Source organism: Gymnoscopelus microlampas (genome assembly GCF_963454915.1).
Source record: "Gymnoscopelus microlampas genome assembly, chromosome: 21".
Classification (NCBI taxonomy): Eukaryota; Metazoa; Chordata; class Actinopteri; order Myctophiformes; family Myctophidae; genus Gymnoscopelus; species Gymnoscopelus microlampas.
In genome coordinates, this window is record NC_139958.1 from 25,366,540 (window position 1) to 25,381,470 (window position 14,931).

The 14,931-nt window shown below is 40.4% G+C and overlaps 1 protein-coding gene across 1 annotated transcript; it reads left to right on the forward strand.

Annotated features, from left to right (window-relative positions):
• Nucleotides 1–2,667: 2,667 nt before the first annotated feature.
• Nucleotides 2,668–14,540, forward strand: cercam (cerebral endothelial cell adhesion molecule). Its single transcript, XM_084047776.1, has 12 exons — nucleotides 2,668–3,061; nucleotides 3,973–4,083; nucleotides 5,094–5,211; nucleotides 5,466–5,600; nucleotides 6,170–6,374; nucleotides 6,667–6,786; nucleotides 6,924–7,000; nucleotides 7,253–7,359; nucleotides 7,902–8,034; nucleotides 8,432–8,559; nucleotides 8,955–9,158; nucleotides 11,911–14,540. Exons 1-12 carry the CDS (start codon nucleotides 2,859–2,861, stop codon nucleotides 12,140–12,142), a joined length of 1,773 nt encoding a protein of 590 aa, XP_083903902.1. The 5' UTR covers nucleotides 2,668–2,858; the 3' UTR covers nucleotides 12,143–14,540.
• The last annotated feature ends 391 nt before the right edge of the window (nucleotides 14,541–14,931 follow it).

Sequence of the window (14,931 nt, forward strand, 5' to 3'; positions counted from 1 at the left end):
AGCAAATAGACAAGTGTGGTTGGTTATGATATGAAAGAACCCCCATAGATGGAGATATCCCAAGAAAGATATCACAACCATCAATGTCTGTCATATTTTGTCACACAGTAGTGTCGGTCGCCGAATTGAACAGATATTCAAGCTAAAAATGTCAGTGACACATTGTAATGTCATGAGTTTAACTAAGGATGTAGCTGCTAGCAATGGCTGCTATGGATACATTTACACACAGATATTTTGTTTCTTTGGGTTGGTTGAGAAAGTGATGTGTAAATAAATCTAAATATCTTTCCCATTCAAACTGATCAGAGCTGAGAGCTGCTCATAGTATAGTTAATGAGATTACTCAGTGATTAAGGTGATGTGCTGTGTATAAATTACTTTCAGAGGACACACAAGACAGGATCCTGAAGGTTAAGGGACATAAACTCTTTATGTACTCATGAAGCCAATGAAAACCTGAAACAGCTTAGTCCATATAAATAGACACCAGTTAATTATTGTGAACTTGACTTAACGAGGATGTTATTTCCTAATGATCCAAAGCATTTTTTGCAATATTGAAAAAGCAATGTGCTTCAACCCATTACTATTTTTAATTATGATAATGTGTTCAGTTATGTAAAATATTGAACACTTTTATTTTAAATATGCATTTCAAATTATAATTAATATGTTTTAATCATTGTAATGCATAGACATTTTAATGTATCTGAGAGGTTTGAGACAATATAATCCCCCCCCCCCACCCCCCCCACACACACACACACACACACACACACACACACACACACACACACACACACACTCACACTCACACTCACACTCACACTCACACTCACACACACACACACACACACACACACACACACACACACACACACACACACACACACACACACACACACACACCATCTCTGCTATTGTCATCCATGAGTACAATTGTGTATTCATAAAGCCCTCCAAAAGAGCCATGGGATCTCACATTAATTTCTCTAGTGCAGTGGTTCTTCAACTTTTTTAATTCAAAGGCCCCCCATAACTCTGAGAGTCTAAATGGAACCAAATGGACTCTACAGGGTCCATTTAGTTCCATTTGTACACTCTCACAGACCTACGGGTCCTTTTGGGAATCCCCTAAAGGGTCCCTGGACCCCACTTTGAGAACCACTGCTCTAATGATATCCACACTTATGTCTTTCCTTATTTTTCCTCTCCCGTACAATTTTTCATCCTCCTTCTCTTTCTCTCATGTTTACCAGATTAGTCTCTTTCCCCTTTTCTTCATGCATTCACTTTATGATTTCTGGAAAGTTTAGCCTTTCACTTTCCACATCAGGTATTATCTTCACCACTGGTCTATAGATTCATGTAGACTAAATTGCTCCCTAGTCTCTAGTCCTCATAACAAAGGGAAGTTGCAATACATTATTATGTGAGTAGCCTACAGACACATAAGGATGAACACCACTAAACATTTGGTAACTTAAGTTCAAGTAGACTGGGATTAATCCATTCCCATTTATGTTACCAAATCAATCGTAATAAAGTAATGGTCATGGGCTGTAATTTTGTTTAGGCTATGTTGCAATGCGACCTGGCTCTTCGCTCACTGCTTCCCCCTGCTGGCACGTTTTTGAAACTGACTGAACAAACTTCAGTCAGGGACGAATTATTTCAGCCTGTTATCCATGGATGGATGGATCATGGAAGTTATTATCTCACTCCAGCTGCCAGTGCCAGCATTTGTTTAAACTGACTAATGTTTTTAGCATATGTCAAAATGATAAAATGTCTCAATCCCTTTGTTGTGTTTGACAATACATAGGCTACACAGAACAACTGTACAAAGACTGCACAGAGTCTATGTTTTTGTTTGACAAGGCAACGGTTATTATCCAAGCATGTAGGTCTGTAACAGGTTAACCCAGAGGAACGTGCCGTGGCTAGAATTGGCCACAAAGATCCTGAAGCACAGCTATACTTCCTTGGCCACAGTGTGACAGCTGTCATAATGAGTTCTTTTTTCGTGACAATGATAGTGTGGTTAGAAGTGTGTCGGTCGAACAAATCAGGCCAAAACACGCCTTCACTCTGTGGTAAAGAAGCTCTCAGACAGTTGTTGTAAGGCACACGTCGAGATTTGGCATAGGATTTTGGAAAAGTAACCCCAACCCACAGCAGGGACTTTCGGTCCCGCTGTGATTGGTTAGTAGTCAGGAAACCACTGGTTTAGCTTTATTTTACACAAACCCGTTCAATTTAACTAGAATTAACCTTGGCCTTAACCATTGATGTAACCAAGATAGGCAGCTGGCTCTAATAATGACCCCTCGGTGTAAATCAATGGCGCAAATTATTCTCTAAACAGGCTACCTCAAAACTGTTGTACTGCACATTTGTACATCGTTGTCTCCCAGGGCAACCAACTGGCCAATCACAGCGAGATGGTCTTTCCGGGCAATGGGACTTAAGGTCTAACTAGATTGGGCTAAATTCGCTTTGTAGATTGCGGATCCGGTCTGGATATAGAACCGATACGGAAACAATGCATGTATCTATGTGTGCGTGGAAATTACCGGATACAGAAGGCGGGCTGCATCACACCAGGACCAACCGTGCTTAATTCGGTATGAAAAACGAGGCTTTCCTCAGGTAGCAGAAAGCGTGCGGAAAGCCTGCTGGTGACGCGAGGTTTGGTTGTAACTTGGCAAACACAAGTAACTAAACATAAGGGGGGCTGAGAAAGCGGGGAATGACCTCCTTTTTCTTGGAGTGCTGACGCGGACTGGGGCTATACGTGATCTGATCTCCTGCGATACAGCACAGAAGTGCAGCGGATTTGAGTAACGTCCACCATGTTACTTTGGTTTCTAGTTTTGGGGGCTTTGGCTGTACGAACAGAATGCTACTTTTCGGAGGAGAAGTACCCAGAGGAGTCGAAGATGCAGCCGCCTACGGTCGTTATCGCTATTATAGCGAGGAACACGGCGCATTCCCTGCCATACTACCTCGGGGCTTTGGAGAGGCTGAACTATCCCAAAGATCGCATCTCTGTGTGGTGGGTCACTCTCCGGCTCGCATGTAAAGGTTTTGTGTTTGTTTGTTTGTTGAGGTTCTCCTTTTCTTTATTCAAAAGGACAATCGCAGTCAGATTAGATTCTGAATGCAGCGGTTCTAACGTTACCCCCACCTCCTCTCATCCCTTGACGTCCAAGCCCTCTTGGATTAGAGTCTGCATGTTATCTCAAGTTACTTACCTCACTTTTAACTTGAGCAGCCAGTTGTTCCAGGCAGAAGACCAGGCTTTTGCACTGGATATCCACACACATCCAGACAACAGATTGAGTTAAGAAATAGCCAGGACTAAGTTGATTCAGTACAGGATTCAGTACTAAATTTAAAACATTGATCCTGATCTGAGTGATGCTATTAAACACTGATCAATCATAACCCTACTTGCGGCCCATAATGGGGTTGTCAACGTACGATAATAGATAATACTGTAGTTACATGGTAATGATTAACTTCATTATATTTATTATTTATTTTGTATAAAGTGACTGTAAAGGCCTAGTGTGGAAAGGTTGGTCTGTGAAACCGCTATTGTTAATGATATCATACGATGCCCAGTGCCACATCACATTTTTTTTGTTCACTACCCCCCAACAGGTGAGCGCTATCATGTACTTACAGTCTGTCTCTCTCACTCACTCTCTCACACACACACACACACACACACACACACACACACACACACACACACACACACACACACCGTGTTGCAACAACTGTTCCACCTGGAGCCTTGTTCAGATGAATGGCTAGTCACAGATCATATTAATATTTACAGACTTTCATTTGTGCTTTATCCTCCCCTTTCATGTTCTCTCTTATACACACACCCAGACCAAGGATAAACTGTGCAACATGTCCTTTTTAACAACAATGTTTTTCCCACTTGTCACTCAGGGCTGCCACAGATCACAATGTTGATAACACCACAGCTATACTGAGAGAGTGGCTGACTGTCATGCAGAAATTTTACCATTATGTTGAGTGGAGACCCATGGACCAGCCCACGTAAGTCTAAATATTCTTGTGTAGAGCCCAATCGAAATATTGGTATGGATTTGCTGTACATTTGACTAAGGTCTAATATTTATACAAAATCTGATGTCATTCTGGCATACACAATAAGTTGAAGGGTACATTTTGGACTGATAATTATGTACCGTGCATGTTCAAATCATGTATACTTTACATTGTTTACAACCACTTTCCAAAGCATATATTTTTATTCTTTACTTTTTCACATTTTGGAAAACCTTTTCAATCTCACATTGAGGTGCCCAGACTTCTCAGTTGCCCACTCTTCCTGTATCGTCTGCTTGTCCTGCGTGTGTGAATAGAGGATAATTCTTTTAAATTGTCCAGAATATGATAAATAGGTCATTATGAACAAAGTCGCTCTTACACTTATGTATGAGGGTATGTTTGTCACGCTCACATTTTAATCTTCAGTATTGACATTTTTAAAATAAAAGCACTCTGGACCTGGATTTTACTGTTATATATCATGATAATGTTTTACTTAAATAGATAAATTAACAAGAAATGGACTGCTGGTGATGTAGTGGTTAAGACACTAAAATCTGAAACCTACCACATCCCTGCTGCCTTGGATCAAATCCCCCCAGAGCATTTCTCCTGTGTTGCACCCCTGTGTTAGTGTGTTGCACCCCTGTGCTGTCTCAACCACAGATACTCTCACATTTTGGGGCAGCCATAGCTGAGGCCGTCTGGGAAACAGAAGGTTCCTGGTTCTCGCCCCGCCCTCTATGTGTCGAAGTTTCCCTGAATAAGACACTTACTGTAATCCCTAACTGCTCCCTGAGCGCTGAACTAATAGCACTCACTGCTCCTAATAGTTAGGGTGGGTAAAAGCAGAGGACCAATTCCATATATGTGCAAATATACAGTGACAAAATACCCCAAAAGATTGTTGACCACATTTCTTTTAATAATAAAAATAATGATGATAATTATTATTATTATAAAAAAATAATTGTATAAATCTGTGTCTTTACAAGGTCATACACGGGAGAACTGGGTCCCAAACACTGGCCCAACAGCAGATATGAGTATGTGATGAAGCTGAAACAGGCAGCACTCAACTTTGCCAGGAAACGCTGGGCTGACTACATTCTGGTATGTTATTTGTTTGTTTTTTTGCAACATCTGATCATCATCAACGAGAGTGTCTGTCTTGTTATACATGTATTTGCTGTTTGCTTTCTGAGTCATGAAAACCATTGGCTTTCTTTTCTGTTTGTACTTAATCTAAGAGCAAGTTTAAAGAACAGTCCTTTCCACAGATATAGTAAATGTGACTCAGGACATGACACTCACTCTCCTCCCCTATCCACCTCCTCCGTTTCACTCTTTTTCTCTGTCTCCCGCAGTATGCAGACACAGACAATATCCTCACCAACCCAGACACTTTGAACTTGATGATCGCAGAGAACAAGTCAGTCATTGCGCCCATGTTGGACTCCCAGGGAGCTTACTCCAACTACTGGTGTGGTATAACTCCTCAGGTAATAATTGCTTTCCACACACGCAAAGGAGCTGTAAGTGATAATTCCCATGGTAATCATTGCTATAGAGTGTTTGTTCAGTAACAGGGGTCTCCCTGTCTCTCCAGCTTTTTTGTAAACAGAAAAAAAAAATTCAGGTCAGGATACCAATTTCATACAATCAGCTGCTGGCAGCCTTCAAAAAGCTGTCTAGCCTCTGTTGTGTATGACTCTGATGGAGATGCTCCTGGAAACGCTCCTGGAAACGTTAGGCCTGATATAGCACTTTACATATAAATAAAGCATTTCATAATGTCTATAAATCCAATCCCTTTGCACCTAGCGCCTTACTTTGCGTGCAGATTATAAGCCGTCTAACTGGCAAAATTGGAGTTGCCCTGAATGCACTTGCGCCACAAGCTTTAGACCTTGTGCCACCTTGCACCATAGATCGTCTACGTGTTATTTTATACTTTTGTACACTCTCAGAGTTAAATTAACACTCAGGATTTTACTATGTTGTCAGTGCATGTGTGCGTATGCCCTGACGCTGTAAGACGCATGTATCCGTGTTTACTTCCCCACTCAAGGGCTACTATCGTCGAACGGCAGAGTATTTCCCCACCCGCCACCGTCACAGGCTAGGCTGCTTTCCAGTTCCAATGGTCCACTCCACCTTCTTGCTGGACCTTAGGAAGGCAGGGATGAAGAAACTGGCCTTCTTCCCTCCTCATCAGGACTACTCCTGGCCTTATGATGACATCATAGTGTTTGCCTTCTCTTGTCGATCCGCAGGTATAATGCCACATGTGCTGTTTTTGAAATCATGCTGCTTATTTAGAGAGACACACACACACACACACACACACACACACACACACACACACACACACACACACACACACACACACACACACACACACACACACACACACACACACACACACACACACACACACACACACACACACACACACACACACACACACACACACACACACACTTCATGCATAGGATTTGGCTGACAGTGGCACCTGTATCTCATTCCATTTAATTTGATTAATTCATGTGCTTTTGATGTTTTCAGAGGTACAGATGTACCTGTCTAACAAGGTGCGCTATGGCTACCTGAACATCCCAGCTAAACCTCACCACACCTTAGAGGACGACCGTATAAACTTTGTCCATGTCCATCTGGAGTCTAGGAGTAAGCACAGAATCAATCTTATTTTATTCTTTCTTTCTAGAAATGCCGATAATAATCCTTGTCACATACCCATGATGACTCATGTATTTTAATTTAAAGTATATTATTTCAATTGTCTTTTCTGTTACCTACTGTAGTTGATGGTCCGGCTATGCGAGTGTCCCGCTATGTCCATGTATTTCCAAAACAGAGGGATCTAATGGGCTTTGATGAGGTAAGACATGTTTGTGTATACCTGGCATGGACATTATAAAGGGACATGACAATGGGCCTCATTCTTGAAACTCTTATTAAAGTTGGTATCAAGACCAACGTCAGAGTCATGAAGAGTGTGTACAGCCTTGATTTATACACGCATGCGTCAAATGATGAATTCGCTTTTAAGATATGAAGTCGTTTGAAGGGATTGGGTGTTTCATATATAGTTGTATTTACATTTGTACTGTTCATTGTACCCTCTCCTCAGATATATTTGATCAACCTGCGTCGCCGTACTGACCGCAGAGAGACGATGTTGTTCGCTCTCAATGAGCTGGAGATTGACGTCAAGGTGGTAGATGCTGTGGATGGAAAGTGAGTACCCTGTCAAATGATCCACTTCAAAAAGAACCTCACACATAATGAATTAATAACTTGAGTTGACTATTTCAAAAATTGTGAAGATTATAGATCTGCAAGCGTGTAGCTATTTTCTTCTTAAAAGATTTTTAAAATGTATGGATTTTTATTTTTTTATACAATGTTATATATTTCTTCTGAAAATGTTAGATTATTCTTTTTATCTTTTGAAATAATAATTAAAATATATATAGGAAACTTACGCGTGACACATAAAAATGGTTCTGTGACCAAATCTTTTCCCCCATTGTTGGGGAAACGCTGCTCAAAATCAAGAGATAATCGGCTAAATCCAAATTGGTAGTTACTGTATGGTTAACCCATTACAACACGGTTGTCATGAAGACACGTCTTGTAAAACTCTCTACACTCATGTATTATTTATCTAGCTAATGCACCTATTGACATACAGATACTATATTCAGATAAATAAAGTTGTATGTGAGCGCACACCAGCCTGCATGTGCTTTGCTTAAATGTGTGCGTGTATGTTCCAGTGCTCTGAACAGTAGTGACATTAAGATACTAGGTGTGGACCTGCTCCCAGGCTACTACGACCCGTTCTCTGGGCGCACCCTTACCAAAGGAGAGGTGGGCTGCTTCCTCAGCCATTACTTTATCTGGAAGGAGGTGAGAACACACACACACACACACACACACACACACACACACACACACACACACACACACACACACACACACACACACACACACACACACACACTCTGTATCTGAGGTCCATAAAGCAATAAAACAGTTTGATCCTAACAAGCCCTCTGGCACGGAAAAGATAGATTCATATTTTCTGAATCCATTTCAAATATGTTTTAGTATCATAGTACAGAATAGGTCACATAGTCTAGATGCTGATTTTATCACTGAGCCCCAATCACATCTTTTCAATCACACTTATGCTGCATCCACAAGAGCAGCAAAAAAAGTGTGTGTGTGTGTGTGTGGAGGACTGGAGCTTTAAATGCATGCTAATATTGCCTTTAAAATGATCCTCTGCATTCTCTCTTCCCAGATGGTGGACATGCAGTTGGATAAAGCGCTGATTTTTGAAGATGATGTTCGTTTCCAGCCAAACTTCAAACGACGAGTCCTTAGACTAGTGGAAGAGGTGGAGCAGGTGGAATTGGACTGGGATATGATGTAAGAGTGAAACGGAGGGGACAGAGATAGTTTAGAAAGAGCTTGTGTTGAACAATGCTGACTTACTTATGTTCCTGTCAGCTATATTTTGGTGATATGGTTTAAAATGTAATGAACATAACGAAAAGTTCCTCCGCAAATGGTTTTCATTGACATGTCACTGAGAAAACTCAATCGCACATTGAATAGATTACGCAAGCATTCATTTGGCTCGAAGATGAGCTCAAATTATGTTTGTATGTACTGTGTTTGCCACGTCTTCTGGACATAATGAAAACGTTTTAGCACTAATGCTTACCAAATGCTATGAAAAGAAATCGAGGAAATGTTGAAGATCATATTTTACCACAACTTTCAAGCATGTTATCTGTATTCTGTACCCCCCCCCCCCCCAGATACTTTGGTAGGAAACGGGTGAATCCCGCTGATGAGGAGGTGGTGGAGAATGTTCACAACCTTGTGGTTGCTGACTACTCCTACTGGACGCTATCCTATGCAATTTCCCTGCAGGGAGCCCAAAAACTCATCAACGCTGAGCCACTTTCCAAGATGCTGCCAGTTGATGAGTTCTTACCCATCATGTACGACAAGCACCCCAAGTACGTATGGTTGCTGTGGTTCTAATGGCAAACACACACACACACACACACACACACACACACACACACACACACACACACACACACACACACACACACACACACACACACACACACACACACACACACACACACACACACACACACACACACACACACACACACACACACACACACACACACACACACACACACTCCCTCAAGTACAATCACTGAATCATTGCTTGTGCACACATACATTAAGTAATGTATATGACATGCATGTACACAGACTACAGCCTGATTGAAGTCAGATTGTTGGCTAAATATAAAATGCATATAAACCAAACTTTATTTGATTTAACCACTGAAGACCTATTCAAAGAATACAAAAAAATAGTCGATCTGCAATGTGACAAACTATTAGTTTTTTTGTCTTTACATCAACATTATGAGAATTGCAGCATTATGAGAATTGCAAAAAACGTCTGTGGCAGTGCCACTGTGTACTGGCATGCACTCTATAAGCTCTGCTCTGCTGGTTGACGTGTGAAGCTAAAACTGACCTCATAACTCAAAAAATAGTTTTACTTATGAATTGTGATTCGTATGTAGACTATCTAGATTTAGGATAGGCTTCGTAGAGCGTGCAGATTAAAGAACCATTGTGAATCCTGTGGTTTTCCATCTTCCAAAGGCTCTGCAGTCGAGGTCAGAGTTTTTGGCCCCGGTCCATGACTAAAAATGTAGGGTTTGACAACCTGATTTAACTTGCCACATATAAACACTGGTCTTTCATCATACAGAACATTCTTCTTTTTATAGCGTACTGATTTCATGGCGGCCGCATCTCTTTCAGTATAGCTGGAAGGCGAATATAGCTCTCTATAACTCTTTGGCAGAGTGTGTAGAGGTAGAAGTTAGTTTGTTGCTGTGCATAGATTATTAATTTATGCACATTTTTTACTTTGTCGCATGAACATTAATGAAAATGTCAATAGAACATTTTTGAGAGATATGCGATAGGGCTGTGTATCGTCTGCTATCTCACGATTCGATTCCGATTCTTGAGGTCACGTTTTGATTAAAAATTCAAAACGATTAAAAAAATGTGAATCTCATAAAAACATTATTCCCAATGAGTTTAATCCAAATTATTATATTGTTTTCATCTGGACACATAACAACCAAGTGCAGCCTAGTTATTTCCGACAGCTCAAACTAAAAAATATACTAGAACATGGGTTTTCAACTGGTGGTCCGTGGACCACTGGTGGTCCGTGAAGGTATTGCATGTGGTCCCTGACCATGCATTTAGTAATGTAGGAAAGTGAAGATTTGTATTTTATTTAATTTTATCGACCACTAGTTGAGAAACAGTGCAGTAAATTACCTGGTGATGTATAATGAATGACGCGTCAATGTTGTCAGTTACTGGGAAGTCGGATGTCAATAAAGAACTTCCACAGAAATGGGAGTTAGAATCTCAAGGGAAACCGGATTACCTGCTTGAGTCACCATTATTAGGAAATGTGCCCATAGTCAATCCCATGTGTCTACTCGCTCATACATAAGTTGCAATGAATGAGTTAACATGAGTTTAATATGGAAGGTTAAGAGAACAGAGTAGAGGCAACCATGGGAAAGGAATAGATCATTGGTTCTCAATCTTTTTTTTGTTACTCTGGACCACTAGCATATCTCAGTTAAATAATAACTGTTAAGGGCTTGATTCAATTCACCTCGAATTAACAAATTAAATAAAGCCCTTAACAGTCATTATTTAATTTCAAGCTCCCCCCACACCACGCCCATATCCCCCTCCCCAACACAACAGTGGTCCCCAGGTTGATTCTCAGTGAGGGTGGTGGTCCCTGGTTCATAATCAGTTGAAAACCCCTGTACTAGAACATCACAGGTCTCCGCCAGGGTTACATGTCGCCTTTCCGACATGTCGCCTTTCCGACGTTAAATAACCCTATACCTAACCCTAACCCTAAACCTAACCGCACGCGGAAGCCACTAGTCGGAGTAGTGAGATGTCGGAATGCAGACATTACCCCCTCCGCCAGTACTGTTCCTGATTAATCCTGTTTTACCTCACTTCAAAAGATATATAAATGATCTTTTGAAGTGACACACCTATTTATAGGTCTCTATTTCATCATCAGCTGTCAAACAATATTTAGACTATTGTTTGACAGCTGCTACACATGGTGTGAGAAAAAGGCCAGTATATACAGTAAAATACTTACAATATATAAATCAAATATGATAACACATCACGTATGATAAAACACTATGTCATAATGGCAGTCTACTGTGTTTAGCTGTACCATTTATCTATAGACCAATTATTTGTTTACCAACATTGAGACTGGACCCACAGGTGATCGTTTCATGCAATCAATTCCCAACATATTGTTTCGGGGTGCGCTGGTTTCAGTTCATTCAACCTCCTCTTGTGTGTTGGCTAGTGAGGCGCGTCCTAGCAAGAACTGACAGAATGGGTTTCATTTGGTGCCGGCCTGCGCGCGCATAGTGGATCTTATCAGTGTGACGTCGTCTGTTAAGGGGTCTATACAAATGTACTATATAGTTAGATAGGTGGTTTCAACAGACTAGTTGCTAAGAGAAGTGTGAGAACCCTTGTGCTAATCACCCTCATCATCCACCATGAGCTTAGAAATCCCTCTTGTGTTTTCAGTGTTTATTTTAGTTCTGATCATGTCAAAACACTCTCCATCTTCTGTCTCTCTCGCCCTCTCTGCAGTAAGGACTACAAGTCCCATTTCCCCAATAGGAACCTGCAGGCCTACAGCACGCGCCCCCTACTGGTGCAGCCTTGTCACTACGCCGGTGATCCAGCCTGGGTAAGCGACACAGAAACGTCAACTCTGTGGGACGATGACTCTGTACGTACTGACTGGAGGGGTTCCCACAAGACCCTAAAAGCTGCGCCTCCACCGGAGATGCTGTCACATAACTACAGGGATGAACTGTAAGGCCATAGCAGCAGGGTGGGTCAGGTTAACGCGTGAGGAACGCACAGTCATTTGTCAGGGAAAATGTTGCTGTGAAAAGGAGGCGCTTCCGAATTCTAAGCTCCTCACGTTGCATATCAATCCGTTATAGCATTTCCCAACCTTTTCTGGATCAGGGCCGAATGCATTTTCAGAGCATATTTATTTTAATGGTCACTCAAATGGTTTGTGTTCGGGCTTGGATCAGTGGAACCAACATAGAACACTTTAAGTTCTTATCGGTATCACAATGAATTGACATTCTCATTTTAAAGAAAAATGAATGCCATGTCCTTTTTTTAATATCATATTTTGTTTTTTATATTAATGTTATATTATCATTGAAATCTTAGTGTTTTGCCAATTAAATGGGGGCCCACTTGCAATAGCCTTGTGGCCCACCAGTGGGCCTCGACCCACCGGTTGGGAATCACTGGTCCATTCCATTTCAACAGTTGGCGTGTGCAATCAACTGACCAGGACTGAATTTCACAAAAAAACATGAATGACTTTAGCACCATTTCAGTCTATGGCACTAACAAGACAAGAACAGTGCTATGTGAGGAAAGCATGTGTACTGGGGCTGCATGCATTGAGACAATCTTTATAACTTGATGAGATCTGAGTGTGTTCAAATGTTGTATACACGTGAATGAGCATGTCTAATATTTATATTCACTTGTGGGGTGCTTGGGATAAACTTGCACAACAGAGGCAATGGAATGCTTCAAAGGGATAATTCACCCTTTTTGGAAGCTAACATGCAGTACCTCTCTTCTCTGTATTATTTTCTTTCCTTTTTCCCTTTTTTATATATTCAATATTCTGAATGATACTACGGTACGATGGAGAGCTTGATGTGTGTTTGTGGTATACTGTACCGTGTTTGAGTGAGTGCCTTTTTATGATTGCATGCTCAGGATTGTAACATTAACCCAGCTTGTACAAGGCCAAAGGAAAATCCTTGACATGGAATTCTCTAATCTTTCTTTTTCTTTGTTCACCACTGAGAGGCGCTGTTGCCTGCACTGTTCACATGTCTTGGTCTAACTACCTTCAGCTTAGATTTTCTTTATTTCTATTTTTCCTCTTTCATCGATGCATTCGGTGTGGCTACATCCTACATTTAACTTGTTATTGATGGTGCCATAATAATCATGACACAATCAAAGGAACTGTTAACAGATATGACCAAATGGCTAAACATCATAATAATGTTGAGTTTACATTTCAACTGGTTTCTTGAATGAATGTTTGTTCATTTCAATGCCAGCTTCATGTCTTTTCAGAGGGCTACTTTAGTTATTTTAGATTAGTGACTCCGGTTTAAATCTTGCATTTTCTAGTTGACAGTGGATTTAATAATATATACATATATTTGTTGTATTTGCAAAGATTTTATTTTGTGTCACGGTTATTATATTTCCTCATTTGTTGCCCCTTGAACTCCCAACAAGTTTTATTTATTTTCTTACTTTTTTTTTCTTTGGTTTTACTTAATCTTACTTTATGTAAAATGTCTTCATATGGGTTACATTGGGACCCAAGTTTTTTTTCTTTTCTTTTCAGTATAAGCAATTATTAGTTCAACCAAATAGATAAACTCCCACTGGGTGAGACATTGTTTTGATTTTATTCACCTCGCAACATTTTTTTCTTTGCGTCCTTTCACGTCAAAACTACTTGTTTACAAATGTACATGTAGGTATGTCAAGTGCCTTGAAAGTTTCAACTTTTCCAGGGACCATGCAATAGTCTGCAATAATGCATGTTGATTATTTTTTACTGTTTTTACTTAACCTTACTTTATATAAAATACATGTCTAAAACTGCCTTCATCTGGCTTACATTGGGACCCATGTTTTTTTTTTTTTTTTTTTACAGTATAAGCAATTATTAGTGCAACTAAATAGATAAACTCCCACTGGGTGAGACATTGTTTTGATTTTATTTACCTTGCAATGTTTTTACATTTAAATGTTTTGGTCCTTTCACGTCAAAACTACTTGTTTACAAATGTACATGTAGGTATGTCAAGTTCCTTGAAAATGTAAACTTTTCCAGGGACCACACAATAGTCTACAATAATACATGTTGATTATTTTAGAATCAGTTATGAAACGTTCATTGTAGTGATAAGAAAGTGGCAGTTACCGTAGTGTTTTGTTTTAAATAGGATGGTATTTGACACCAAGAACTAACTATGTGTGGGATTTTTGTAAAAATGGTTTCATATCTCTCTTTAATTCTAGGACTGTGCTGACAGATTGCATTAGTTTATACACAGGGTTGAGGTCAATGGGTCCAGAAATGAAGTGGTGTTGTAATTATTTTGTCCCTTTTGTAATAACGTGACTGTAGATGTCAAGTTCTTATACCTGATCGTCTGGACTGGTTTCATATATTTTCTATATTACTGTATGTGTATTCTATTCTCTCTATTGCCTGTGTCTTATTTATTTGTCTTATGGCTGAAAATATTTAGCCTCACAACATGGAATCAATGTGCAATGGTTTCTCTGCCAAAGAAAACCGTGTTACAGTGGGCCAAGAATGCTCTACGTTTTATTTTTTATCCCCACTTGTGGCAGGGTTCTTAAAGATGGCCAAGTCGATCCGTCTGTCCGTCCATCCATCCATCCACTTTTGTCTCAAACAACATATCTCAAAAACTATTGAGTGGATTGGCATGGAATTTGCTGTGCAGAGTGCACCTTAATGATCCAGAGGATGACCTATATTGATTTTGGTGACTTAGTGGACTGCAGCGC